The sequence below is a fragment of the Pollicipes pollicipes genome, unplaced genomic scaffold (genome assembly GCF_011947565.3).
Source record: "Pollicipes pollicipes isolate AB1234 unplaced genomic scaffold, Ppol_2.1 Scaffold_6052;HRSCAF=7182_pilon_pilon_pilon, whole genome shotgun sequence".
NCBI classification, from domain to species: Eukaryota; Metazoa; Arthropoda; class Thecostraca; order Pollicipedomorpha; family Pollicipedidae; genus Pollicipes; species Pollicipes pollicipes.
In genome coordinates, this window is record NW_023596805.1 from 17552307 (window position 1) to 17576990 (window position 24684).

General features: G+C 60.8%; 1 protein-coding gene across 1 annotated transcript; it reads left to right on the top strand.

Annotated features, from left to right (window-relative positions):
- Positions 1-6925: 6925 nt before the first annotated feature.
- Sply (Sphingosine-1-phosphate lyase) lies at positions 6926-24502 on the top strand. The gene is given in 16 exon segments (XM_037228320.1): positions 6926-6993; positions 9135-9298; positions 9910-9989; positions 11328-11463; positions 12084-12215; positions 12762-12838; positions 15843-15972; positions 16641-16747; positions 17310-17339; positions 17341-17384; positions 18038-18173; positions 19092-19227; positions 20496-20598; positions 21382-21528; positions 21902-22025; positions 22924-24502. Coding segments are annotated over 15 exon segments (1818 nt in total). The 5' UTR covers positions 6926-6993; positions 9135-9150; the 3' UTR covers positions 23212-24502.
- The last annotated feature ends 182 nt before the right edge of the window (positions 24503-24684 follow it).

The window sequence follows — 24684 nt, forward strand, 5'->3', positions numbered from 1 at the left end:
AGAAGGGTAAAATAGCTCTTTCAGTGCAAAATCCTGTAGAAATGTGGAACATTCCCTTTAAAACGATCATTCCACATTTATATGAGGGTTTGAACTGAAATAGCCATCTTGAGGATCTTTCTGTATTATTCACAATCCTGCTCTCCTGAAGACCTGAGTCCCTCTAGTTTCTGAGCCGTACGCCCGCGAACATGGTGAAAGGTACATCGAGGAGAGTATTTTAAAGTCACCTTGGCATTCATGGCGCCATAAAATGTTATTCTGATCCGATCATTAAATAAGCCAAGCGGTGTTCAAGGTCAGGGAAATGTTGCTGTTGCGGCGTTCTTATCTGCCGTTCATGAGAGTGATTTCCAGACGTAAAGGACGTTAACTTGCTCTCAATGTTCCATGCAATATACGGTGACGTAATCAAACCATGACGCGTCATGGAGCATATTTATTGAATAGAGAGATTGTTCCGTCTGAGGTGATCCTCTTAATTTAAAATGATACCAGTAGTTATGAATGCATTTTATTCATGATATGTGACAACTTTTAATATCTTCAAGTTTTGGATAGCTTGATGTTTGAGGTTGTATGGCTTTTGTCAGTCTTTTGATGCCAATCACAAAAAACAAGGTCACGGTCTGACGACGGCGGCGGCGCTGCTGTGCCTTTCGGTGACGCAGTTGTCTTTCAGGCGGAGTCGTCGATATCAGCTGCGGGTGCCGACACAAACCGCAAAAAGAGAGCAGAGAACATTGTCGACGTAGGTATGTACCCGTAATACACACTGCACCATCAGTGTTCTGCTGTTGCCCTCTGCTTTTGAGCGTCTGGTGCGCGAGCTAACGGCTGGCAACTGATGGGCGTCCTGTTTTCGCGTGTGGTAGTCGCTCGCGGCTCACCATTGGCGGCCAATCGATAATTCTCTTCCCCCGCGCCGGTGCTTGGGCTGCTTAATGAGACGTCATCCTCGAATGCGCTGTCATTGCCGTCAACCTGTAGCTCGTTTCCTGGTGATGATGCTGAAATGTAGGTGTTGCTCTGCTATGCTTAGCAACAAGCCAGTAGAAATGTTGAAAGAGATAATAGGTTCACAATTGAGCATCGATGTGTCCCCTCTTGGTTGAACAACTATATCATTTTTTCTGGTGCATTTATTTAATGATACAAGGTATATGAAGTATGTTTATACTTCCAAAACAGTCAGCTGACATCACTGTTCTGTTTGTGGAGCACTAGTCATGTACTTTTATCAAACATGCTGTGCTGCATGATCAAAGTCTTTATGAATGATAGCCTGGTTCATTACACACTTGCAGAATGAGACATGTGTGGTAGTGTTGCCTTATATTTCATGATTATGATGTCATATAATACTTAATATTTCACCAACATTTTTGTGTTCAACATTATTTCAGTAGCTGGGGTATTCATCTTAGAAACATTGTATTTATATGATAATGAGATACCATTTAGAGCCTGGCTGCCTCATGTTGTTTCAAGCACTTAAGATAATGTTAAATCGACTGCATGCAAACCATAGATGCCTGCCTACAATCCATTCCCCATGAAATTGAATCAAGTTTATCTATCTTTATCTAAGTTTGATAAATTTGGCACATACAATATAGGAAATCCATAAGAGATGAGTGAATGGCAGTTGGTGGCCATAGGTTACTCCTTTTTATGCTCACACTTGGCAGATGTTCAATACTTGAACTTTTCTGGTGATGGTGATTGTTTTTCTTGCTGTGTAGGGGTCACGTATGATTTTAATCACACCTTTGACATAACAGGGTCACATGAAACATTTGTCATTTGTAGCATTTTGCGACCTGTCACCTCAATCCCAACTTTTGTTTGGTGGTCAGCAATGCCAGTCTGCCAGAAGTAGTCTGTAGAGACAACACAAATATGGCATCACACCTTATGGACCTTATTTGCTATGTCATGACATGCCACTGTTGAGTATAAATAGGGGCATTGGTCTGGGGTGATGTGATGTCATGTTATGACACATCTGTGTTGTGTTGCATGTCAGGACATTACCTTATGAGCTACCTAAGAACGATAGAGATAAAAGATTGCATACTGGGCTGCATGCACCAATTCAGCCATATCTTTATTATTGTGTATTACTCCAGATGTCATTGTTGTTGTCCTTCTGACCTGACCATGACAGAGCTGTTGTGGGGCGAATGTCTGGGGATCAACATCCCAGGTAACGCTGCTGGCCCAGTGGCCCTGGGCTGCCGGCCCAGTGGCCCTGGGCTGCCGGCCCAGTGGCCCCAGGCCACCTGCCCAGTGGTCCTGGACTGCCTGTCCAGTGCCCTGGGCTACGGGATCGGGCCGGACCAGGCGGCCAGTGTCACGCTGCTGGGAGGCGGGCCCACTCCACGCTCAGCAGTAGGCTCGAGCTGGACCAGACGGCCGGTATCACGCTGCTGCGAGGCGGGCCCGCTCCACGCTCAGCAGTAGGCTCGAGCTGGACCAGGCGGCCGGTGTCACGCTTCTGCGAGGCGGGCCCACTCCACGCTCAGCAGCGGGCTTGGGCTGGACCAGGCGGCCGGTGTCACGCTGCTGCGAGGCGGGCCCACTCCGCGCTCAGCAGCGGGCTCGGGCCGGACCAGGCCGCCAGTGTCGCGTTGCTGCGAGGCGGTCCCACTCCGCGCCCAGGAGCACGCCTCGGGTCATCAGCAGGGCTGCCGCTGGCGGCGCTCCATTTGGGGCGCAGAGGTCGCGGATCCATACGGCAAGAATGGACGGATGAGCGTTTTGTCGCGTATGGCTCCGAGCCGTCACGTTTTGGATAACGATAAAGTGCACGCCCTGCCTTTGGAACTATGGAGTTAGCCGATGCTTACCGATCTCCACCAGACCTAGCCAAGCGCTTCGTACCCGGACGAAACGCCCAATGGAGAACAAACAAAAGCGCTGGCCGGCGGCGCTGCTCTGCCACCTGCTGAGTCAGCGCTGCTCTGCCACCAACCCCTCGCTGGGCCGGCCCTCCTGTGCTGCGCGGCCCTCGTGGCACCCGGACATTGCGGAACAAAGAGGCTCGATGCGCTTTGTTTGGGGTTTCGCGTTACAAGGTCGAGTGAACTCTGTTGCCGGACGTTTGAGAGTTTTTGCGACGGTGCTCTTCGTCGTGTGTGAGCGGCGGCGTGTAGGCTTGCCCCTCAGTCGCCATATTCCTCGGCTCCGAGGGTGTTATGGCTGAGCTGTCTGCTGTTGTTGTTTAATACGGTCAGCTAAGCAGTTTGAAAGCAGCCGCTAGCCAATGTCACGTCGATGAGCCGTTTTGAAGGTTCATTGGTTTATCGGCATGGTGCAATACAGGATGCTGTGTTTGGGTGTCAAATTCCCCGGAACGCAAACTTAGGCCCAACCATTCGAATGTAGGCCATTCTATCAAGTGCATGTCACGTGCTGTACAGGTGAAGAAGTGCATACTACAGTTGAAGTACAGGTGAAGAAATGCGCACCCGAATTCCGATATTGGCCGGGTAGCACGGCCTGATGTCGGAGAGGCCCTTGTTTGGGCTGAGCTCCGCGTCGGCAGTCTCACATTCGCGGCTTGGGAGGTGGTACGAGCGCCGTTCGAGACTGCAGCGTCCACCGCCGTGAGGTGAACGACCTACGCCGACCTGGCTCCAGTACCGCTCAGCCATGTGGCCCACGGCCGAGGCACGCGAAAGTCCCCACTTCCCAACGCTTTACCCCTGCGGCGCTGTTCTCCGTGGTCGCCAGCCCAGCTGGACCAAGTCGGCCTGCTGCGGTCAGCTGCTCTGCCAGACGCTCAGAAGCGTCTCCAAAAATGTGCCGCGCACTGCCCCGCCCCGCAACGTGAGTATGGCGGGAGGTCCGACCGATGAACGCTCTGCCCCAGCGAGTTGCCGTGAGATCGCGGCCATCCCCGATCAGCTGGTGACGCCCAGGTCCGAGCGATGCGCGTTCTGCCAGCAAGCTGCCCTTAGATCGGGGCCGTCCTCCGTCAGCTGGTGACGCCCGGGCCCGAGCGCTGGGCGCTCTGCCCCAGCGACCTGCTGACGGCTGAAGCACGCCTCAGTCCCGCCTGTCGTGGCCAGCCCGGCGGTGGTGTGCTGGCGGCCGGTGCGGGCGGCAGCAGACCGCCGGCGGCGAGTGGCAACGAGACTGCGTTCACGCGGCTCGGCTGGTTACGTAACCCCATTGGTGACGTCACAGGTCGGTCGCTCAGATCGGAACACTTTCACGAGACGCGTCGCTTAAGGGTGGGGATAGACGCATGACTATGGCAAGCTAGATGAGAATAGAAAAGGCGGGATATGTCAGATGACGGTGCAGCATTTCATTCGTGTTGATGCTATTTTGTGGCGGTCGGTCATCAGGTGGCTTGGCCATGGTTTCCATTATTGAGGTAGGTCAGGTCACTCTTCTATTCGTCAGCTGGCGCCAGCGCCAAGACAACATCAGGCGCTGTGTATGGTGTTAGACTCTATTTCAAGAACGGACCAGTTTGAATAACGTGGTGTGGTTAAGGTCGTTATAAAGATATTGAAGCAAGCATCAGATATGATGAAATAGGCTCGCTTATTACTATTGGTATGCTTTTAAATGGAATAGACTGCTCAAGACAACACAGTTTCCCCGTTTAGTAAAAATGCTCCTCAATACGTCATTGCTTACGTCATCGTACCTTGCCACGACATTGATTGGCAGCCAACTGACGGCCGTTATACCTGGAAAGTGTGTTCACGAACGCCAGATATGAACGGCTCGACAATTATATTTTTCTTGGCCTTGATTGCCGCGTGTCAAATGGAATGGCGTGAGTTTGAATTGACTTATTTTGGCGTCATGAATGTCTGGGTGACCTTGAACTTGTCTCCCCGAAAAAGTGCATCTTCACCGGCGTGCGGCACAGAAATTAGAGTAGCTGAGGTCTTTAGAAGGGTAGGGCTTTGAACTGCACTGAATGGTGTTCCAGACGACTATTTCAGTTCAAAACCCAAAGGGTGCTGTGATTAAAAGGTCGTTAAAGGGACGTTATGCCCAGTTAGAATACTGACACATGCCCCCCCCCCCCCCGTGTATACCCAGCTGCGTGAACTTGAAGAGATTGTGAAGTAGGGTACCCGTGTCATACATTACCCCACACTATGGTGCTCCGAAACCACCAGGAAACGACAAAAAGGTTGTAAGGTCACGGCAGTGGCAAGGCTCTCAACAGTTAAGTACGTCAATTTTCTTAAGGTGGTGTCAATCTCTATTTTGTGCGCGGTCATGTTCTCCAACCTTCTATATCCTACACTAATGTTATCATTCACATTGACCACTGGTCATTGGATGTCGTTGACGAAGTTCGACATGGCATGCCCCCGGCAAGGCGCGCTACAAAATCGCGTTCTTGGGGGAAAAAGCGTGTGTTTGCGATGCTGCTCCCATTTTGCTGTTATTCGCTCAGTGGTCTGATGTGAAGCGGACGTGAGCAGGCGTTATCGGGGGGGGGGGGGGGGGGGGGGGCGTGTCCCGGAGCTGCGATCTGCACCGTTACATAACAGCGATCGGGAGCGGCGCCGCGGTCGGCCGAGGCTTCCGCCGCCGCCAGATTATTGACGGCACCAGACGCCGGAGCCGCGGCGGCGGAGAGAGGCCTGGCGAGGGGCGGGGCCGGGCCGGCGCCGAGCAAGGCCGCGCCAGCCGCTGCCCGTTCAGGGGCCGTCGGAGTGGGTTGGCGAGCCGCGCTAAGCTCGGTGTTCGGGGCGGCGGCCCGGCTGTCTGTTGCACTGGCCGATATTGCATTGGCATCGGTAACTGGCCGATGTGCCCCGGCCTGTCCTGGCCGTGTTTTGGTGCGTTTTTGGCCGTGTTTTCACGTTCTTCTTTCGGTCATGACTAGCCATTGTTGCGCGATGGGATTAAGGCTACCGCTTCAAAGTGAGGCGTGGCTATAGCCAGGTCGGGTTATTTCCGACTTCCAGGCTTATCTCAAACGGAGATTGCGTGGCAGCGTGCCCCACCACGCGAGAGGGATTACCAGCCAGCCCGGCCGGAAGGCCTCGGCGGCGGTATGCTCCCGCTCAGAAGACTGGACGACGAGGCAGGGTAATCATACCGGGAAAAGGGTGGCTGACTGGTGTTAGCATGCGAATCTGGCCACCGGTGTGCCGGGTGGGTGCCAGATTCGGCTCGGGCGAGAGTGTGGAGGCGGGGGATCTGGTACCCGCGGCCGTCGTGTTTATCCTCGTTTGGCCTGCCCGCAGCCTCAGATCGGGAGAAAATGAGCCGGCCACAGTGCGCCAGTCGTTAGAGTGTTGACCCGTTTTGACCTCTCTTAACTGGGGCCAGGACGTCGGGCCCGCCTGCCGTTGTCCCCGGATGTCTCCCGTCTCTGGGTCGGCTGCGGTCTGCAGGCCGTCTCCCGTCTCTGGGCCGGCTGCGGCCTGCAGGCCGTCTCCCGTCTCTGGGCCGGCTGTGGTCTGCAAGCCGTCTCCCGTCTCTGGGCCGGCTTTGGTCTGCAGGCCGTCTCCCGTCTCCGGGCCGGCTGCGGTCTGCAGGCCGTCTCCCGTCTCTGGGCCGGCTGTGGTCTGCAGGCCGTCTCCCGTCTCTGGGCCGGCTGTGGTCTGCAGGCCGTCTCCCGTCTCTGGGCCGTCTGCGGTCTGCACGCCGTCTCCCGTCCCTGGGTCGGCTGCGGTCTGCACGCCGTCTCCCGTCTCCCGTCTCCCGTCTCCCACCCCCCCCCCCCCCGTCTCCCGTCTGTCGTCTTCCGTCTCTCGTCTCCCGTGTGCGGGCCGTCTCCCGTCTGTCGTCTGCGGGCCGTCTCTCCCCGGCCGCCGGCGTCGGGCGGCGCTGCGTGCGCCCGTCCCGGTCGACCTCAGCCCTGTGCGGAGGCCGGCCGGTGTCGATAGTGTCCGCGCCGCCCGGCTGCGCCGAGGTGCGCTAGTCGAGACGGCGCGCCAGGCGCGACCACACGCTTGCCGCGGGCCAGCACTGGCCGGCGGAGAAACGATCCGACGGAGAGAGGTGAGCGGCTAGGCGGCCAGCCGGCGCCGGTGACGCCTGGGTCAGGGCAGCCGGCGGCACCTGGCGCCGTGCGGCCGTCTGATATCTGCCTCGGCAGCACGCGTCCTGGCCTTTGTTCCCCGTTGCATCAGATCAGTGGCCTGGTGACTGGCAATGTCGCGGGTGGGCAAACAGCAGCAGAGTCGGCGGTTTGGGATTGGAGTGCTGCAAATGCTTACTTCTTGTTCACTTCATTTATTTGGTGAACAGCTGTGCTCCAAACGCTTCACACGAACTCTCCGCTGACACTTCATGGCTGCGTGAGGCGTGAACTCTGGCGTGACCCGTGGTACTCGTATGGTCAGCTCGTAATGTACGAATAGGTATTCACAACCGTGACCTCAGTCAGGCTTAAAGGCTTTAGTTTAGCAACCAAGTTTCAATGAACAGCCGGGCATGCCAGTGCAGTGACGTAAACGGAAGCTTGACGCGGCCAGGAATTCCAGCCCCGCTGTCGGCCGGGGAACGCCCGCCGACGCTCAATCGCTTCTGAAAGAGTAAAGCTTCAAACACTGGCGACAAATCAACAGCACGACCGTGCCAGGCTTGCGCTGCAAGCACGCCGTGTCCGTTTGTTCTGGCCTGTAAGTACTCAATGGCCATCAGGGCTCCTTTTCAGAAACGACAATCGCGCTACTTTACACGAACTTTAAGGCGTGGATCAATAAACCCTCGTGTTTGCTCTTTTCGTGCGCGTCGTTTCACAGTTATTTTTTGTCCATTTTGTCCATATAAAGCCGTTTGTTGAAGTTCTTTACTGTCGCAAGTTAACGCTTCAGCAAACTGGGGCGGAACCGAAACCACGGCGAGAGCAAAGTGTCTGACTGTAAGGATTTGACCGCAACCAGACAAAGACCTCGTCTGTGGCGGAAGCGCTGATTCACCTAACGCTGCTTGCCGCCGCATGTTGCCCAGGTCGGCACGAGGGCCGTATCCTCCCGGCATGACGTCATAGGTATGGCAGGCGCCGAGGCCGTGAATCCCAGCACCGCCCGGTTTCTCAGGTGTTCCTGCCCGCACAGCTGTGGGGGGCCCAGGCTCAACCAATCACGTGTCGATTTCGAATGTAAAAACGCGCTCGGCGCGCGCTGCTGACGCCGCTTGGCGCGCCATCGGGCTGGAATTGACCCCGATGAGCTCTCTGGCGGGGCCGGGGTTTTTGTGGGCGACTGTGGCTCGGCTCGTTGAGGTCGTTGAGACGTGCTGGTGGTGCTAAGTGGACGGTTTCTGTCCGTTCTCTCCTGGACAGGCGTCTGTTGAGGCCAGATGTGTAGCGCTGGTGCGCCCCAGCACGGCGGTGGTGTTGTGGGGGTGCCTGCCGTTAGCTCCCGTCTCTATTGTCTTTATGGTGTTAACTTATTTGTTTTCTCCTCTCTGCATATCTGCAGAAAAGTCTGCAACTCGTCAGGAGAACGTCTGCGCGGTTTGCCAAAAACTAAATGAACCCGCATTACGCAACGCCACCCCCTCTCCGCCCAGCCAAACCGTGCCCCGTTTGAAACGACCGTGACCCGAGGCGGCGGCACCTGACCCGACCTCCTGCGACCGCTGCTGATATGTCCGTCTCCACCTCAGACCGCTGCTGACCTGTCCGTCTCCACCTCAGACCGCTGCTGACCTGTCCGTCTCCACTTCAGACCGCTGCTGAGCTGTCCGTCTCCACCTCAGACCGCTGCTGACCTGTCCGTCTCCACCTCAGACCGCCTGCTGACCTGTCCGTCTCCACCTCAGACCGGTGCTGACCTGTCCGTCTCTACCTCAGACCGCTGCTAACCTGTCCGTCTTCACCCCAGGCCGCTGCTGACCTGTCCGTCTCCACCTTAGACCGCTGCTGACCTGTCCGTCTCCACCTCAGACCGCTGCTGACCTGTCCGTCTCCACCTCAGGCCGCTGCTGAGCTGTCCGTCTCCACCTCAGACGGCTGCTGACCTGTCCGTCTCCACCTCAGGCCGCTGCTGAGCTGTCCGTCTCCACCTCAGACCGCTGCTGACTGTCCGTCTCCACCTCAGACCGCTGCTGACCTGTCCGTCTCCACCTCAGACCGCTGCTGACCTGTCCGTCTTCACCTCAGGCCGCTGCTGACCTGTCCGTCTCCACTTCAGACCGGCACTGCTCGCCATGGAGACGGTGCGCGCTTCGTGTGACCTGGTGCGGACGCAGGTCAACGAGCTGCTGGCCGACCGCGAGCCGTGGAAGGTGGTGGCCGGCACAGCCGGGGCCACGCTCACACTCGCCTGGCTCTGGGGCCAGCTGCACCACGAGGACGGTCAGTGACCCGTGACGTCATGGGTCGGGGTCACAGGGCCCGGCTGGGCCGGACGCCAGTGGGACAGAGACGTGGGAGGGACTGGTGACATTGAAGGAGTCTCTGGCGTGGTGATGCGATAGCATGGTGCTGACATCGGTAGTTTGTTCATTGATAATGGATTAATGTGACGTCTTTCATTGATGAGGGGTGCATTAGGTCGTTGTGTTGGGCAGCACTGCAGCGGCGCATGAGTCGTGTTTTTCGTTCGTTATCCCACACACTGAGTCAATATGTACTGTTGTTCGAGCCGGACTGAGCCGTGGCCGTGGCACCACTTATTACCGGAATGTTATCAGCTGTTTTTGTGGGGCCGTTTTGTGAGGTGGTACGACCAGTCCACCCTCGGTTCGCTGCGTTGCCACGATGCTCCTATGTGCTTCCTCAAAAACTGGCCAGTCAGGCTCTCTCATCGATTGCATAACCACTGGACGGGCTCATTAGGTCAGGGTAAGGTTAACGTAAGTTGCACAGGGCAGTTCGTGCCGTGGTTACCTCCCAACGTTAGTGTCCTGAGGTGACCTGGCATGTCCTGAGGTAACCTGAGCTGACCTGACGCTGTCCCGTTCCAGGCGTGTCGGAGCGGCTGATGAAGCGCGTGTTCCGGCTAGTACGTCTGCTGCCCCCCGTGCGGAGGCGGATCGAGCAGGAGGTGAGGCCAGCATCGGGGCCGTCACCGGCCGGCCTGGTGCAGTCCCCCGGTCGGCCTGGTGCAGTCCGCCGCCCGGCCTGGTGCAGTCCCCCGCCCGGCCGGAGGCAGTCCTCCGGCCGGCCGGGTGCAATCCCTCGGCCGGCTGGGGGCAGTCCCCCGCCCGGCCGGGTGCAGTTCCCCGCCCGGCCTGGTGCAGTCCCCCGCCGGCCTGGTGCAGGCCCCCGCCCGGCCTGGTGCAGGCCCCCGGCCGGCCGGCTCTGGGCGGCGGTGAGGACCCGGCGGACTGATACGGCGTCGCTGCTGGGTTCGGGATGGTGGAACAATCTGTTCTGTTGATGGTGGAACAATCTGTTGTAGTGATAGGGCGGACAGCCCATCAGCCCAGTGTGGTACGTGTCATATCACATTCATTCGTAGCGGGCGACATGTATTCCGCATTGCTGTTCTGGTGTGGGTTCGCGTATTCTAGCGATTAAGTACAGCTGCTTCTGTAGTCGTAATGGCTCTACTGGTTCTATGCATGGGTTCTACGTCTTTTTACACGGAGACGCCCATTCTGCGCCTGGATGATCGTCCAGGCGTCCGCGCGGTGCTCATCGCGTGGCGGAGGTGCCCTTGTCAATGCTCTCCTGTGGTCGAGGTGCCCGTGTCGGTGTTCTCCTGTGGTCGAGGTGCCCGTGTCGGTGCTCTCCTGTAGCGGAGGTGTCCGTGTCGGTGTTCTCCTGGGGCGGAGGTGTCCGTGTCGGTGTTCTGTGGCGGAGGTGCCCGTGTCGGTACTTTTCTGTGGCCGAGGTATCCGTGCCAGTGTTCTCCTGTGGCGGAGGTGCCCGTGCCGGTGTTCTCCTGTAGCGGAGGTGCCCGTGCCGGTGTTCTCCTGTAGCGGAGGTGCCCGTGTCGGTGTTCTCCTGTGGCGGAGGTGCCCGTGTCGGTGCTTTTCTGTGGCCGAGGTATCCGTGCCAGTGTTCTCCTGTGGTGGAGGTGCCCGTGTCGGTGTTCTCCTGTTGCGGAGGTGCCCGTGCCGGTGCTCTCCTGTGGCCGAGGTGCCCGTGTCGGTGTTCTCCTGTGGCGGAGGTGCCCGTGCCGGTGCTCTCCTGTGGCCGAGGTGCCCGTGTCGGTGTTCTCCTGTAGCGGAGGTGCCCGTGTCAATGCTCTCCTGTGGTCGAGGTGCCCGTGTCGGTGTTCTCCTGTGGTCGAGGTGCCCGTGTCGGTGCTTTTCTGTGGCCGAGGTATCCGTGCCAGTGTTCTCCTGTGGTGGAGGTGCCCGTGTCGGTGTTCTCCTGTCGCGGAGGTGCCCGTGTCGGTGTTCTTCTGTGACGGAGGTGCCCTGTGCGGCGGCAGACGCTGCGCATGCAGTCCGAGATCAGCGCCGACATGACCCGCATGAACGAGGGCATCCCATACATCCGCCAGCTGCCGGCCACCGGCAGCGACGCCGAACACATTCTGCGCCAGGCCAAGAAGTACTGCGAGCTCGGTAGGGCGCCGCACAGCCGGCCGCTGTCGCTGCCGCCGTGCCGGACACGCCCGTCCCCAACTAGCATTGACTTGCTGCGACAGGGACCTGCGTGACGATAACACATACGTCGGAACATGACGCTGGTGCCGCCTTCCCCTGCCGTGTGCTGGCGAGCGTGCCAGCGGAGCGGCTGATGATGAGGCCGCGTCGACTCTGACGGCAGTGCAGCTGCGTACTTCTCCACCGCGCGTGTCGGTCTGATTCCCGGCAGGCCGCGGCGCACAGCTGCCGTTGCGCAGTTCGGCTGTGCGCGCGGGTGCTGTTGCTCGCGCCGTGGGCGTCGGCCTGATTCCCAGTAGGGCGCGGCGCGCAGTTGGCGTCGCGCAGTTCGACTGCGCGCGCTGCTGCTGTTAGCTCGCGGCGCGGGCGTTCCGTGAGATCTTGTTTGATGACGCGATGATGCTGTGTTTGGTCGGTACGTCTGGTGCGACCGACCCTATCTCAGTGACCGACCCTATCACGCAGTGTTATGGCGCACGGCGACCTTGGCGCCCACGCGCGGCGCGGGGAGTCACCGGCCGGTGTCGGCCGCCGCCGCGCCCTGACCTCGCTGACCCCAGCCGTGCCCCCGCTCACAGGCAAGTACTCGTACGGCGAGGGCCGACTGTCGGGCACCGTCTACAACGGCGAGGAGCAGCTGACCAAGCTGATGACCCAGGTGTACGGCCTGGCCGCCTGGTCCAACCCACTGCACCCGGACGTGTTCCCCGGTCAGTGGTCACCAGGTCACTCGGGTCGCGGTCGGTGACCTGGGGTCCGGTCCGACCCGCTGCATCCGGACGTGTTCCCCGGTCAGTGGTCACCAGGTCACTCGGGACGCGGTCGGTGACCTGGGGTCCGGTCCAACCCTCAGCACGGGACCTGTTCCCCGGTCAGTGGTCACCAGGTCACTCGGGGCGCGGTCGGTGACCTGGGGTCCGGTCCAACCCTCAGCACGGGACCTGTTCCCCGGTCAGTGGCCCTCAGCTCTCGCGAGGCATGCCTTGCAGGCTGTGGTTGAGGCAAACTCTTCGGGAGAGCTGTGATAATGTGTTGCCTGTTTGGACGCCTGCCAGTCACGAGTCTGCGCCCCGAGTTGGCTCCGGGTGTGCTTGCAGTTGTCTGCGCGCTGATGGAAACCTGATCGTCTCGATACTCGGTACTCGCGTCGTAAAGCCCCAGCGGCGACCCCCGCCCCCCCCCCCCCCCCCCCCTCCCCCGGCTGCTGACAAGCGGCGCTCGGAGCGCCTGGTCACCGGTGCCCGCTGCCTTTTCAGGGGTCCGGAAGATGGAGGCGGAGGTGGTGCGGATGTGTTGCGGCCTGTTCCACGGCGGACCCGACTCCTGCGGCTCGGTACGTCCTCGCCCCGTCGGGTCTGGCTTGGTCTGGTCTTGTGTGGTCCGGGCTGGTCTCCGGGAGCCCGCGGGTCGGCCTGTCCTTCGCCTGTCTGCCCGGGGCACTGAAGTCCTGTTGCTGCCCCGTCGTGGCTTTGGGCTCCCACTTCATAGTCGTCGTCACCCGTGTTATTGTTGTCAGAACACCACCGACAGAACGCCACGGACATAATCGCCAAAAAACCACTGACACCGTCGTCAGAACACCACCGACATTATCGCCAGAACACCACCGACATAATCGTCATAACGTTACCGGCATTGTCGCCAGAACACCAACGCCATTGTCGTCATAACGTTACCGGCATTATCGTCAGAACACCAACGACGTTATCGTCAGAACGCCACCACCGCATCGCTCTGGCCGCAGCAGCAGCGCTGCACCTGGTTGCATAGCATATCGGCACACGGTCCTCACCTGGGAGCTCCGACGCGTTTTACTCGTTGCTACTATCGGTCTCCGCTGTGGCCATTACCAGCCGCTGTCTCCGGCTGCGTGTGGGCATCACGGACGGCACGGTGGTGACTACCTCCACGGCTCCTTAGTTATGCACAGCTCAACGGAGCACTCGGTGTTAAGCTCCTGGGCTCCCCATGGCTCAGTAATACACAGCTCAACGAAGCACTCAGTGTCAAGCTCCTGGGCTCCCCATGCCTCAGTAATACACAGCTCAACGGAGCACTCAGTGTTAAGCTCCTGGGCTCCCCATGCCTCAGTAATACGCAGCTCAACGGAGCACTCAGTGTTAAGCTCCTGGACTCCCCATGCCTCAGTAATACATAGCTCAACGGAGCACTCAGTGTTAAGCTCCTGGGCTCCCCATGCCTCAGTAATACACAGCTCAACGGAGCACTCGGCGTTTAGCTCCTGGGCTCCCCATGCCTCAGTAATACACAGCTCAACGGAGCACTCGGCGTTTAACTCTTCGTCTCCCATGTATCAGTTATATACAGCTCAGCGAAGCTCTCGGCGTTTAACTCCTCGTCTCCCCATGTCTCAGCTATACGTAGCTCAACCGAACACTCGGCGTTTAGCTCTTCGTCTCCCACGTATCAGTGATATACAGCTCAACCGAGCACTCGGCGTTTAGCTCCTCGTCTCCCCATGTCTCAGCTATACACAGCTTAACCGAGCATTTAATGGCGGTGCCTCCGCTGGCGTGCTCTCCCAGACAGAACGCCTCTGCTGGGCGTCTTGGCATACTGCCAGCCATCCTGGTGAATAGACTGGTCATAACCTGTGGACGCGGCTGGCTCTACGCTCTGACCCGGCGGGCCAGCCGCGCCGCCGTCCTGTAGGATCTGACCGGGAGCTTCGAGGCCCAGAAGGCTCGCTGCTGGTATCAGGGCAATCTCGGGCAGGCTTTACGCCCCACACGGCGTCTAGCGTTGCGTACTTGAGACTTACGAGCGTCCTCAGGCTGCCGGCGTTTGCACAAGCCGTGCTAGGACGCTACGCTGGGAGAGTGGCAGTGGCGGACTCTGGACCTCCGTGGTGAGCTCGCGCGTACAGTTGGCCTGTGGCGGACAGGGCGGAGCGATACCGCTATCGGCGCGCGCCAGCCGCTCGCCACTCCACGGCCTGGGGGCTGGTCTGCACCCCACCAGGCTGGGGTGTGGTGGTCCGCACCCCGCGGGGCTGGGGTATGTAGGTGTGCACCTCACCGAACTTGGGTATCAGCGAGCGTGCCCCCCACGGTGCTGGGGTGTGGCTAGATGTGCCCCCCCCCCCCCTTCCCTCCTCCACAAAGGGTCACATGACTCTGTACGTCAGGTGCGGAGGGGACATAAGACCAGACCAGAAACGCCGCCGACGCCTTGCTGAGCCGGTGCTCTGCGTGCTTTTTGCCTTCGTTGGCGTTGACTACCTTGATGTCTGAATGAGCGAGCGATTGTGTGTGTTTATGTTAACTATGAACGGACCGCCGCCACCCACCGCCCTGCACTGCGCTCGTGGAGTCGAGGTCATGACGTCAAGCCATGGGTAGAGAGGACTCTGACACGGAGGCATGCCTGCAAAACATCTGGCCAAATATTTGCACGCAAACATTCCGGCCGTATTGCCCTATTCCACACACAAGCGACGTCAGACGCTTGGGACTCGACGCGAGGACCCTGAACGGCGTATTGACTGGTGACGCGGCAGGGGCCACGGGCCAGACCCTGGTCAGCGCAGCCATACGCCCACTGCCCCTGTCAAAACGGCTCTGTCCTTGAATCGACGTTTTTGTGCCGGACGGCCTAGGCAACCGTCACGTGTTACATGTATTGATCTCTAGTTCTTGTCGGTCTTCCTGGTCTGAAATGTTGTCAAGTACCCACACGCGTCGGATCCAAATGCATAACTATCAGAATGGGTCTCGCCTTGAAAAGCTGTGTGCAGCTGGTGTCTGTGCGTGTACACTCGGTGTCGAGCCCGTATGCGTTGCACGTACATACAACTATGTGTTAGGCGGCTTCGGAGGCCAATATTTCCCAGACACCACAGGGCGGGTCTCCAATACTTTTCTGTCTGACTCAGACAATGTCCCCAGTGGCAAGTTCAGCTACCGTCTGAGGGGGGGGGGGGGGGAAAGGGAGACTCGCCCGGAATCATAGCTTTGCTCTGCAACGGACATCGGTGAGTGGTGACGGACGAGGAGAGTGTGCGCGTGACCCCCTGGCCGACCCTCGGCCGACCCCCGGCCGACCCCCGGCTGACCTCCGGTCATCCCCCGGTCGACCTCCGGCCGACCTCCGGCCGACCCCCGGCTGACCCCCGGCCGACCCCCGGCCAACCCCCGGCCGACCCCCGGCCGACACCCGGCCGACCCCCGGCCGACCCCGTGACCCCGGCCGACCACGGTCGACCCCGGTCGTCCCCCGGCGACCCGGCTGACCCGGCCGACCCCCGTCTGACCCCTGGCTGTTCCCGCGTCTTCCCGCCGCTGTCCTCACAGCGGCCCCGTCTGACCTGACCTCAGGTGACCTCGGGCGGCACGGAGAGCATCATCATGGCGATGAAGACGTGCCGTGACCTGGCGCGGGAGGAGCGCGGCATCAGCCGGCCCGAGGTGCTCGTGCCGTTCACGGCGCATGCCGCCTTCGACAAGGGTGAGCTGGCGCCGCCCCGCCGCCCCGCCGCCCGCCGCCCGCCGCCCGTCTCAGACCAGCGGTGCACACGAGACGCCGGCGCGGGGGTCAGCGGCGTGCAGAGGCCGTCCTCCATGCCGGTTACTCATGTCTAGCAATGGGCGCCGTGGAGGGAACATCCTCTTACAGAGCAGATTGTTGGAACTTCGGCTGCGATGCAGCCAGTGCCACGGCAGCATGGATCGTGTTGATGCTACCGCCGCTGTCTGAGAGCCGCTGCTGTTCAGGACCTCTGCTGCGATGCAGCCGATGCCACGGCAGCATGGACCGTGTTGATGCTACCGCCGCTGTCTGAGAGCCGCTGCTGTTCAGGACCTCTGCATGCTCGGACCGTGTTGATGCTGCTGCCGCTGTCTGAGAGCCGCTGCTGTTCAGGACTTCGGCATGCTTGGACCGTGTTGATGATGCTGCCGCTGTCTGAGAGCCGTTCTTGTTCAGGTTGGCTGCTTCCACCGGCGTCATGATCGGCAGCGCGTGGGTAGTGATGATAAGACCTGTTTCTTCCGCCGTAACGCGGTCTGCTGCGTGTGTGGACGGCGCATGCGTCATTGCCGTCATTGTCAGCTGCTTCCACTGCGTTCGTCGGTGCCGGCGCGCTGCCCCGCTGACGCTGCCTGCCGTCACCGCAGGCGCGCAGCTGCTGCGCATGAAGCTGATCCACGTGCCGGTGGACCCGGAGACGAGCCGCGTGGACGTGCGGGCCATGCGGCGCCGCATCGGCCGCAACACAGTCATGGTGAGCCCCGCAGCCACGGCGCGGAGAGCGCCGGTTCGAGGCCGGCGGACTGCCGAAGATTTTCCGCCAGGAACGGCTGCCATGTGCGGTTTTGAACCGATAGTGATATCAACTGTGACGTGCCGACACTCATTGCCGTCACGTGATATCACACGCGGCACTCGTGACGCAATGATATCCGCACGTGACTTAATTATTATATTTACGGCCGCCAGCCTCTGCGCGCGCGGCCTGTACGCGCGGCCTGATAACTCATTATGACCGTAGTGTAGGCCGAATGTACCGAGACCATACCATGCTGATGAACTCGCCGGCACAGGCTGTTCATGAAGGAACGGATGGTGGCTGAGGTAACGCCTAAGGGTGGCTGAACAGTTGTTTCAATGTCAAGCCTCTCCAGATGTGTTCGTAGCGCACCTCATTCGGCCAAACCCAATAGAACCTTGCGCCAGCTGTGCGGAATACCCTGCCACTGCCCGACTGGGCGTCGGACCAGCAGGCTGTAGCTGAACCCAGAGTTGGACTTGGACAGTGTGTCTTAAGATTATGAACGCTCCGGCAGTTGGTGTGCTCGGCGCCGGCCTTCCCGCACGGGAACTATCGACCCTATTGAAGACGTGGCAGCGCTGGGAGTCAGGTGAGAATCGCCTGCTTTCTCCCCCTTTCTCTCCCTTTTCCTTGCTGTGGTGCATAAACAAGTAACGTTACAGTCGCTATGTGCGCATGGACGCTTTTTTCCTTGGCCGGTAAATAAGCTTGGTTCTGGCAAAAGTCCCAAGTCCGGCAGGCGTACATTGCGTGGTTCTGTGCTACGCTTCATCCCATTATATTGGGACATTGCTACTCATCACCGAACAATGATTCAGTGTTTCCGTAGGTTTGCGGGTCTTCCGCTCCAACGGTCAAAGCCGGGTATATTTCGTCATGTTGTGCTCGGCACCGCCCCCTCGTCCAGAGCTAAATACGCTGACGGCTGGTCTCTGCCAGCGCCAGTCGGCCGCCCCTTGCACCCTGGAGACCTGAGTCACACACCCGTCGGCTGTCGCCACGCGCCTCCTGCAGAGGCAGCACCTCTGCTGTCGGCGGCGCCCGACAGCTGCGTGCTGCGAGTGCTGCGACGGCGAGGTCATAAACTGAAGCCAGCCCTCTGCCCGTCCTTTGTCGCTGATGACCCCCGCACGGAACAGCGCGCAGTTTCGGTGCTCACGGCCGCGTGGTCTGCACCAATCAGCGACGTCCCCGACACAGACCGTCTGCTGACGACCACTCACGCGTGTGGCCGCGTCGCAGGTACAACATCCCGGTGCACGTGGACTCGTGCCTGGGCGGCTTCCTGGTGCCGTTCATGGCCGAGGCCGGCTACCCGGTGGTGCCGTTCGACTTCCGCGTGCCGGGCGTCACCAGCATCTCGGCCGACACGCATAAGGTGAGCGGCCGGGCCGGCCGGGGCGGGACGAGCACCGACCGAGGGCGGCACGCTGGGTCAGCGCGGCGACGGGCGGAGACGAGCGCCGGCCGACGGCGGCACGCTGGGTCAGCGCGGCGACGGGCGGGGACGAGCACCGACCGAGGGCGGCACGCTGGGTCAGCGCGGCGACGGGTGGGGACGAGCGCCGGCCGACGGCGGCACGCTGGGTCAGCGCGGCGACGGGCGGGGACGAGCGCCGGCCGACGGCGGCACGCTGGGTCAGCGCGGCGACGGGCAGGGACGAGCGCCGGCCGACGGCGGCACGCTGGGTCAGCGCGGCGACGGGCGGGGACGAGCGCCGGCCGACGGCGGCACGCTGGGTCAGCGCGGCGACGGGCAGGGACGAGCGCCGGCCGACGGCGGCACGCTGGGTCAGCGCGGCGACGGGCAGGGACGAGCACCGGCCGACGGCGGCACGCTGGGTCAGCGCGGCGACGGGCGGGCACGAGCGGTGCGAAACGGACTGTGGCGGCACGTGTGGGGTTGAATCCGTAGAGGCGGGGCCTATTTGACGACACGCGCTGACCAGCGTACCCAGTGAGCCGACACCGTGACGTACCCGTCCAGTCAGTATCGGCGCAGTCGCCGGCGCGGGCTGCCCACAGGCGGCCGGTCCGTGTCGGCGCGGTCGCCGGCGCGGGCTGCCCACAGGCGGCCGGTCCGTGTCGGCGCGGTCGCCGGCGCGGGCTGCCCACAGGCGGCCGGTCCGTGTCGGCGCGGTCGCCGGCGCGGGCTGCCCATAGGCGGCCGGTCCGTGTCGTCGCGGTCGCCGGCGCGGGCTGCCCATAGGCGGCCGGTCCGTGTCGGCGCAGTCGCCGGCGCGGGCTGCCCCACACCCGGCCGCCATCTGCTGACCCTGCGGGGCCGTGCCGGCAGTACGGGTTCGCGCCGAAGGGCTCGTCGGTGGTTCTGTACGCCAGTCAGCGGCTGCGTCACTTCCAGTACTTCGTGCAGCCCGACTGGCCGGGCGGCATCTACGCCAGCCCCTCCATGGCCGGCAGCCGGGCCGGAGGTAGGTCACTCCCTCCCCCCCCCGCCATGGCCGGCAGCCAGGCCGGAGGTAGGTCACTCCCCTCCCCCTCCATGGCCGGCAGCCAGGCCGGAGGTAGGTCACTCCCCTCCCCCTCCATGGCCGGCAGCCGGGCCGGAGGTAGGTCACACACCTGACCCCTTCCTCCAGATCATTGGCGGCACTTCCTCCTCCTCTATCTGCAATGGGACTGAAGATAACTCACACGGTAATTTATGATAGCACACTATGCATTGAAATTTAGGATAGAGTGACCGTTCTGAATTTGACGAGGTCGCCGTCGCTCCGCTCCACTGCGTTTCCGTCTCCGTCTCCGTCCGTCGCTCCGCTCCGTCCCGCCTCCGTTTCCGTCTCTGCCTCCGTGTCCTATCGTCACCCCGCTCCACTCCGTCTCCGTCTCCGTCTCCGTCTCCGTCTCCGTCTCCGTCTCCGTCTCCGTCACCGTCTTGGTCTTCGTCCGTCGCCCCGCTCCACTCCACTCCGTCTCCGTCTCCGTCTCCGTCTCCGTCTCCGTCTCCGTCTCCGTCTCCGTCTCCGTCTCCGTCTCCGTCTCCGTCTCCGTCTCCGTCTCCGTCTCCGTCTCTGTCTCTGTCTCCGTCTCCGTCTCCGTCTCCGTCTCCGTCTCCGTCTCCGTCTCCGTCTCCGTCTCCGTCTCCGTCTCCGTCTCCGTCTCCGTCTCCGTCTCCGTCTCCGTCTCCGTCTCCGTCTCCGTCTCCGTCTCCGTCTCCGTCTCTGTCTCTGTCTCTGTCTCTGTCTCTGTCTCTGTCTCTGTCTCTGTCTCTGTCTCCGTCTCCGTCCCCGTCTCCGTCTCCGTTCGTCGCTCCGCTCCACTGCGTTTCCGTCCCCGTCTCCGTCCGTCTTTCCGTCTCTGTTTCCGTCTCTGCCTCCGTGTCCTATCGTTGCCCCGCTCCACTCCATTTCCCTCTCCGCCACCGTCTCCGTCCTTCGCCCCGCTCCGTCTTCGTCTCTGTTCTTCGCCCCGCTTCACTCGATTTCCGTCTCCGTCTCCGACTCCAACTCCTATCATCGCCCCGCTCCGCTCCGTCCCCGTTTCTGTCGCTGTCTCTGGGGCCGCACCTCGTGCGTTCGTGATGTTTCGGTGCATGACCTGGCGCCGAGGTCCGCCCTCATGATAAGTGATGTGGTGCTCACTGTGGCGCGTCTGCTGGTGTGTACCGACGGCCGGCGGCCAGCGCGCGCGCCGGCTGCCCGCCCCGGCCCTCAGTCCGCTGTGCTGTGCTGTGTTACAGCGGTGATCGCCGCCTGCTGGGCTGCACTCATGTTCTACGGCCGCGAGGGCTACGTCGAGTCCACCAGGAAGATCATCGAGACCACCCGCTACATCGAGCGAGAGTGAGTAGGTCAACCGCTGTTTCGAGCAGCAGGGACTGGATCCCGTGCGGCATCGAGCGGGAGCGAGGGTATGCCACGTGGGTGGGCAGCGCCCGGGCACCAATAGGAGTGCGACGATCGCTGGCCCCACAAGTCGATTGCACGTGATTTAGGGCAGGGATGGGGAGGCGACCGCGCTGTGTCTCGATGAAAGGCCCCGGGCTGGAGCCCCGACTGATGCGTAGTCCCCGGAAGAGCGAAGGCTGGCGATTCTGGTGCGGGTCCTGGTGGCGCTGCGCGCGGCCCGTGTCGCTAAGTGCCGACATGGTTTCGAAGGGGTTCTGAACTCAGGAGATGCTGTGGTGGGGTTTCGTGGCGCAACCAGGCCTATACCACACGCTGAAACATGACTGCTGACCCCTCGCATGGTACACAGCTATTGTATTGTGCTGTCGCACCGACGCGCGTGGCCCCTATTCTGCGTTCCTCCTCTCACCGCTCTCGTCTCTTTCCGTGCTTATTTGGCGCTAGGCGGTGGATCCGTCCGTGGAGTGCGCTGTGTAGCTGGTCTAGAAGTGGAGGACCTCCAAGTGGGGGACATTAAATAGCAATTCATTCGTTCCAGGGGTCGTTCGATACCATGATGGCCTTATATCAGCTGTAATCGATGTCTTGTTCACGTAAGCGTCCTTCTACCCCTGGCTTCCTTCTGTAACCAACCTTCGCGTCGCCGGGGCTCTCCTCGTGCTGTGAGCGGCCATCTCTCGGCCGACAGTAGTACCCAGTGTCCGATCCGGCCCACAGATGTCGCCAGATCCCGGGCCTGCGGATCCAGGGCTCTTCGGACGTGAGTGTGGTGGCTTTCGCTTCGGACCAATTCAACATCTACCGGCTCTCTGACGCCATGGGCAAGCGCGGCTGGAACTTCAACGCCCTACAGAACCCGCCCTGGTGAGCTCGTGGTCCCGCAGATCCCCTTTGGTAAGCTCTTGGGCGCCGTGTACGTTCTTGCGAAGCCAGCGGAGAGCCGAGGAGGATTGACCAGGGGATGGAAGGCTAACTTTGAAGCGCGGCAGGGATGGGGCTCGCATGGGTAAGCTCCAAGCTTTATCGATCGCAAACCTGTCGCCATCTGCGTCATTTTGGCGCATCATTGTTGATGAGTCACCACACGTGCACTTCAGTGCTTTCACGACTCAGCGTCATCAGTTGGTTGCCGATGCCGGTGCTGATGCCGATGCCGCCGCCCAGTTCGGTGAGCTCATGCGCTTGTGAGTTGTGCCGGCTCACTGAAGGCTGACTGGAGGCCGCGCCACACCCCCAGCTTCCACATCGCGGTCACCTACTGCCAGACGCAGCCGGGCGTCAAGGAGCGCATCGTGGCCGACCTGCGCGAGCTGACGGCCGAGATCCTGCGCTCGCCCTCCGAGGACACCGGCTCCGGACACGTCAGTACCGGTGCCGGCCAGCTGGCGGCGCCACCGGCGCTGGCCAAGCGCCAATAACGGGACGGTTCACGGCCTGATGACGTTGTTAATGACGCGTGCTCCAGGCACTTGTGCGGATCGGACGCCGTATTTGGCCACGTCTTTGTCTGTGTTCGGATGTGGCCCGCATCCCAGTCCCCGTCCGGGTATATCAGTAGATATGTGGCTCTCCCGTGATGTGATGCGGCCTTATCTGGTGCGGCGCCGTCCCAGTTGCTGTGTTTGTACGATTGCAGAGCTGTTGATGCCGTACACCGTTGCCGTTGGTGGGTGTCTTCATACAGGAAACGTCGGCTGCGGTGTATTCAGAGCGCTAAAAACCTGGCCATCTTGCTGTATGACTTGTTTTTATCCCTCTCGTGGTTACACGCAGCTGCTTCCACTCGTCGAGCTGCACCTATTCCTTGAATGGTTGAAGCAAATATTGTGTCATTTTCTCTGTGGTTTGTCTGGGCGCCTTTCACGCTGCGTAACAGTGGTAGAAAACTCAACTGAAAGTCATCGTTAACGGCTACTGCTAGTGGACGCCTCCGCGAGCCGTGAGCCCCCATCGGACGGACCTAGTATGTGCGGTGGCGCTAATATTATGTGCACTAGCATTCTCATAGTGTGGAACACCAGAGCCGTCTAGATGTCCTGCCCCTCTCCCTTCTCATCCCCCACGGCCATCTGCCGGCCCCGCAGGCGCCTGCGTTGCCGCCGTGATATTCCCCTCCTCGTTCTGACATGGCAGGGGACCGCGAGGCTTCCGGCCCCATCTCATCCCCCTGTCTCCGCAATGGTCTGAGTGGGTACGGGAGCAGGCATCGGTGGCCGGCGCGCGCTTCCGGCCATGACAGCTTCCTCCGGCGTCCGGCAGGTGGCACTGTACGGCATGGCGGCCAGTGTACCGGACCGCTCGCTGGTGGCCGAGCTGGCCTGGTGCTTCCTGGACGGCGTCTACACCACTGACGACACGCCGGCGCAGGCGGAAGTGGCGCGCGACCACGAGAAGGCGGCCACGCGCCGCCCGCCGCAGACCGCCGCCAAGCAGGCCAATGGAGTCGCACAGCAGAACGGTGTGGCGCAGCAGAACGGAGTCGCGCAGCAGAACGGGACTCACGACGCGGAGCTGCAGAACGGCGGGCCGCAGTCGAACGGCAAGTGAGGTGCCGCACAAGGTCGCCGGCGGGGGATGGCTGGAGCGGTCCACTATTGCCGGCGGGGGTGGCTGGGGCGTTCCACTGTCGCCGGCGGGGGTGGCTGGAGCGGTCCACTGTCGCCGGCGGGGAGAACGGAGCGGTCCATTGCCGTCGGCAGGGGTGGATTGAAGATGGGCTTCTGAAGCCGAAGGACCATCGCTGGTCCTGTAGGAGTGTAGACCAGGCTGAGACCGACAGGAGACCTGCTCGAGAGACCTCGTCTCGTGGCATGGGTGACCCGGCCCCCAGCGGGTGCGGCGGGAGTGACGCGGCCCGGAGACGGCTGGCTGAAGGGCGGCCTCGCCGTCCTCTGTCACACCCCGTCGACCCGGCGCAGGGCACGTTTTACTAGAGGAGCGGACAGACAACGTGCCAATTTAGCAGGTTGCATGCTACGGAATGCAATAAGAGCTGGACTAGTCCAAGTAGTTTTTAATTGGCACCCTGACAGCGCCTACGTCGTCGTTGGCTGACCGCTTACCTCGAGCAGGCGGCGCCCGCAGGCGATGGCGCAGGGCAGATGACTGCTGGCTTGCCAATGATGCCCGCGCGGCTCCCCCACTCTCGCCGAGTCGAGCAGCTCGGCCCGGCAGTCCTGCTCTGTGCAGGATGCAGGCGCTCGCAATGTGTCTCGCACGCGAGGGGGACACCTAGTTGCTGTTAGTGGAAGCCATCTGATAGGTGATCGTTCCTGTAGTCATTTGTGAGTAGACTTGATCCCAGCACCTTTCGTAGGCTTGGGGTACCATGGGGTGCTGCTCGCCGTTCGTGTGGAAGCTCCCGTGGAGTGGGGGGCAGTCGATTAGGCGTTCGGCGCGGTACCGAGTGCTCCGACCCGCGGCGGCTCGCGACGTAGCTGGTCCTGAATGGCCGGATGACGCCGCAGCGATGGTAGCTGATGTGTCGGACTCAGCCGTGTCCGTACCGGCCGGAAGCGGACGACGTTGGTTCTTGCTGTGTGTGGTTTGATGCACATTCCCGGAGATCCCCCACCCCCGTTTCACTGCCCTCGTTATTTGTCACCTTCCGGTGCGCAGTTTTGTTTTCGTGTCCTGTGTAAAGCCTACTCGCTGAAGAATTGTGGAGAATAAATATATGTATATTTGCGTGCTCTCTCGCTCTTGCGGATTGGCAGATTACCAGTACTTGGTGTTCTCCTCCCCGGGGGCGCTCAAGTGTTTTCGCTGTCTGATGAACTGTTTTTGGTGGGTACTTTGACGTGGGTCCAAATAAAACACACGTACAGCTGGGTATTTACGAACTCTTTGTTCGACGTTCATGCGACTGAGAAACGTTCAACCATCTGTGCTCCCCGCATGCACAAATAGCGGACGATGCGGAGATGCGATGCGGACAGACAAACGCGAGTAACGCTGTGAAGCTTACGGTCAGGACCAGTTGACTGCATGATCATGAGGACCATGACTGCGTGGTCAAAT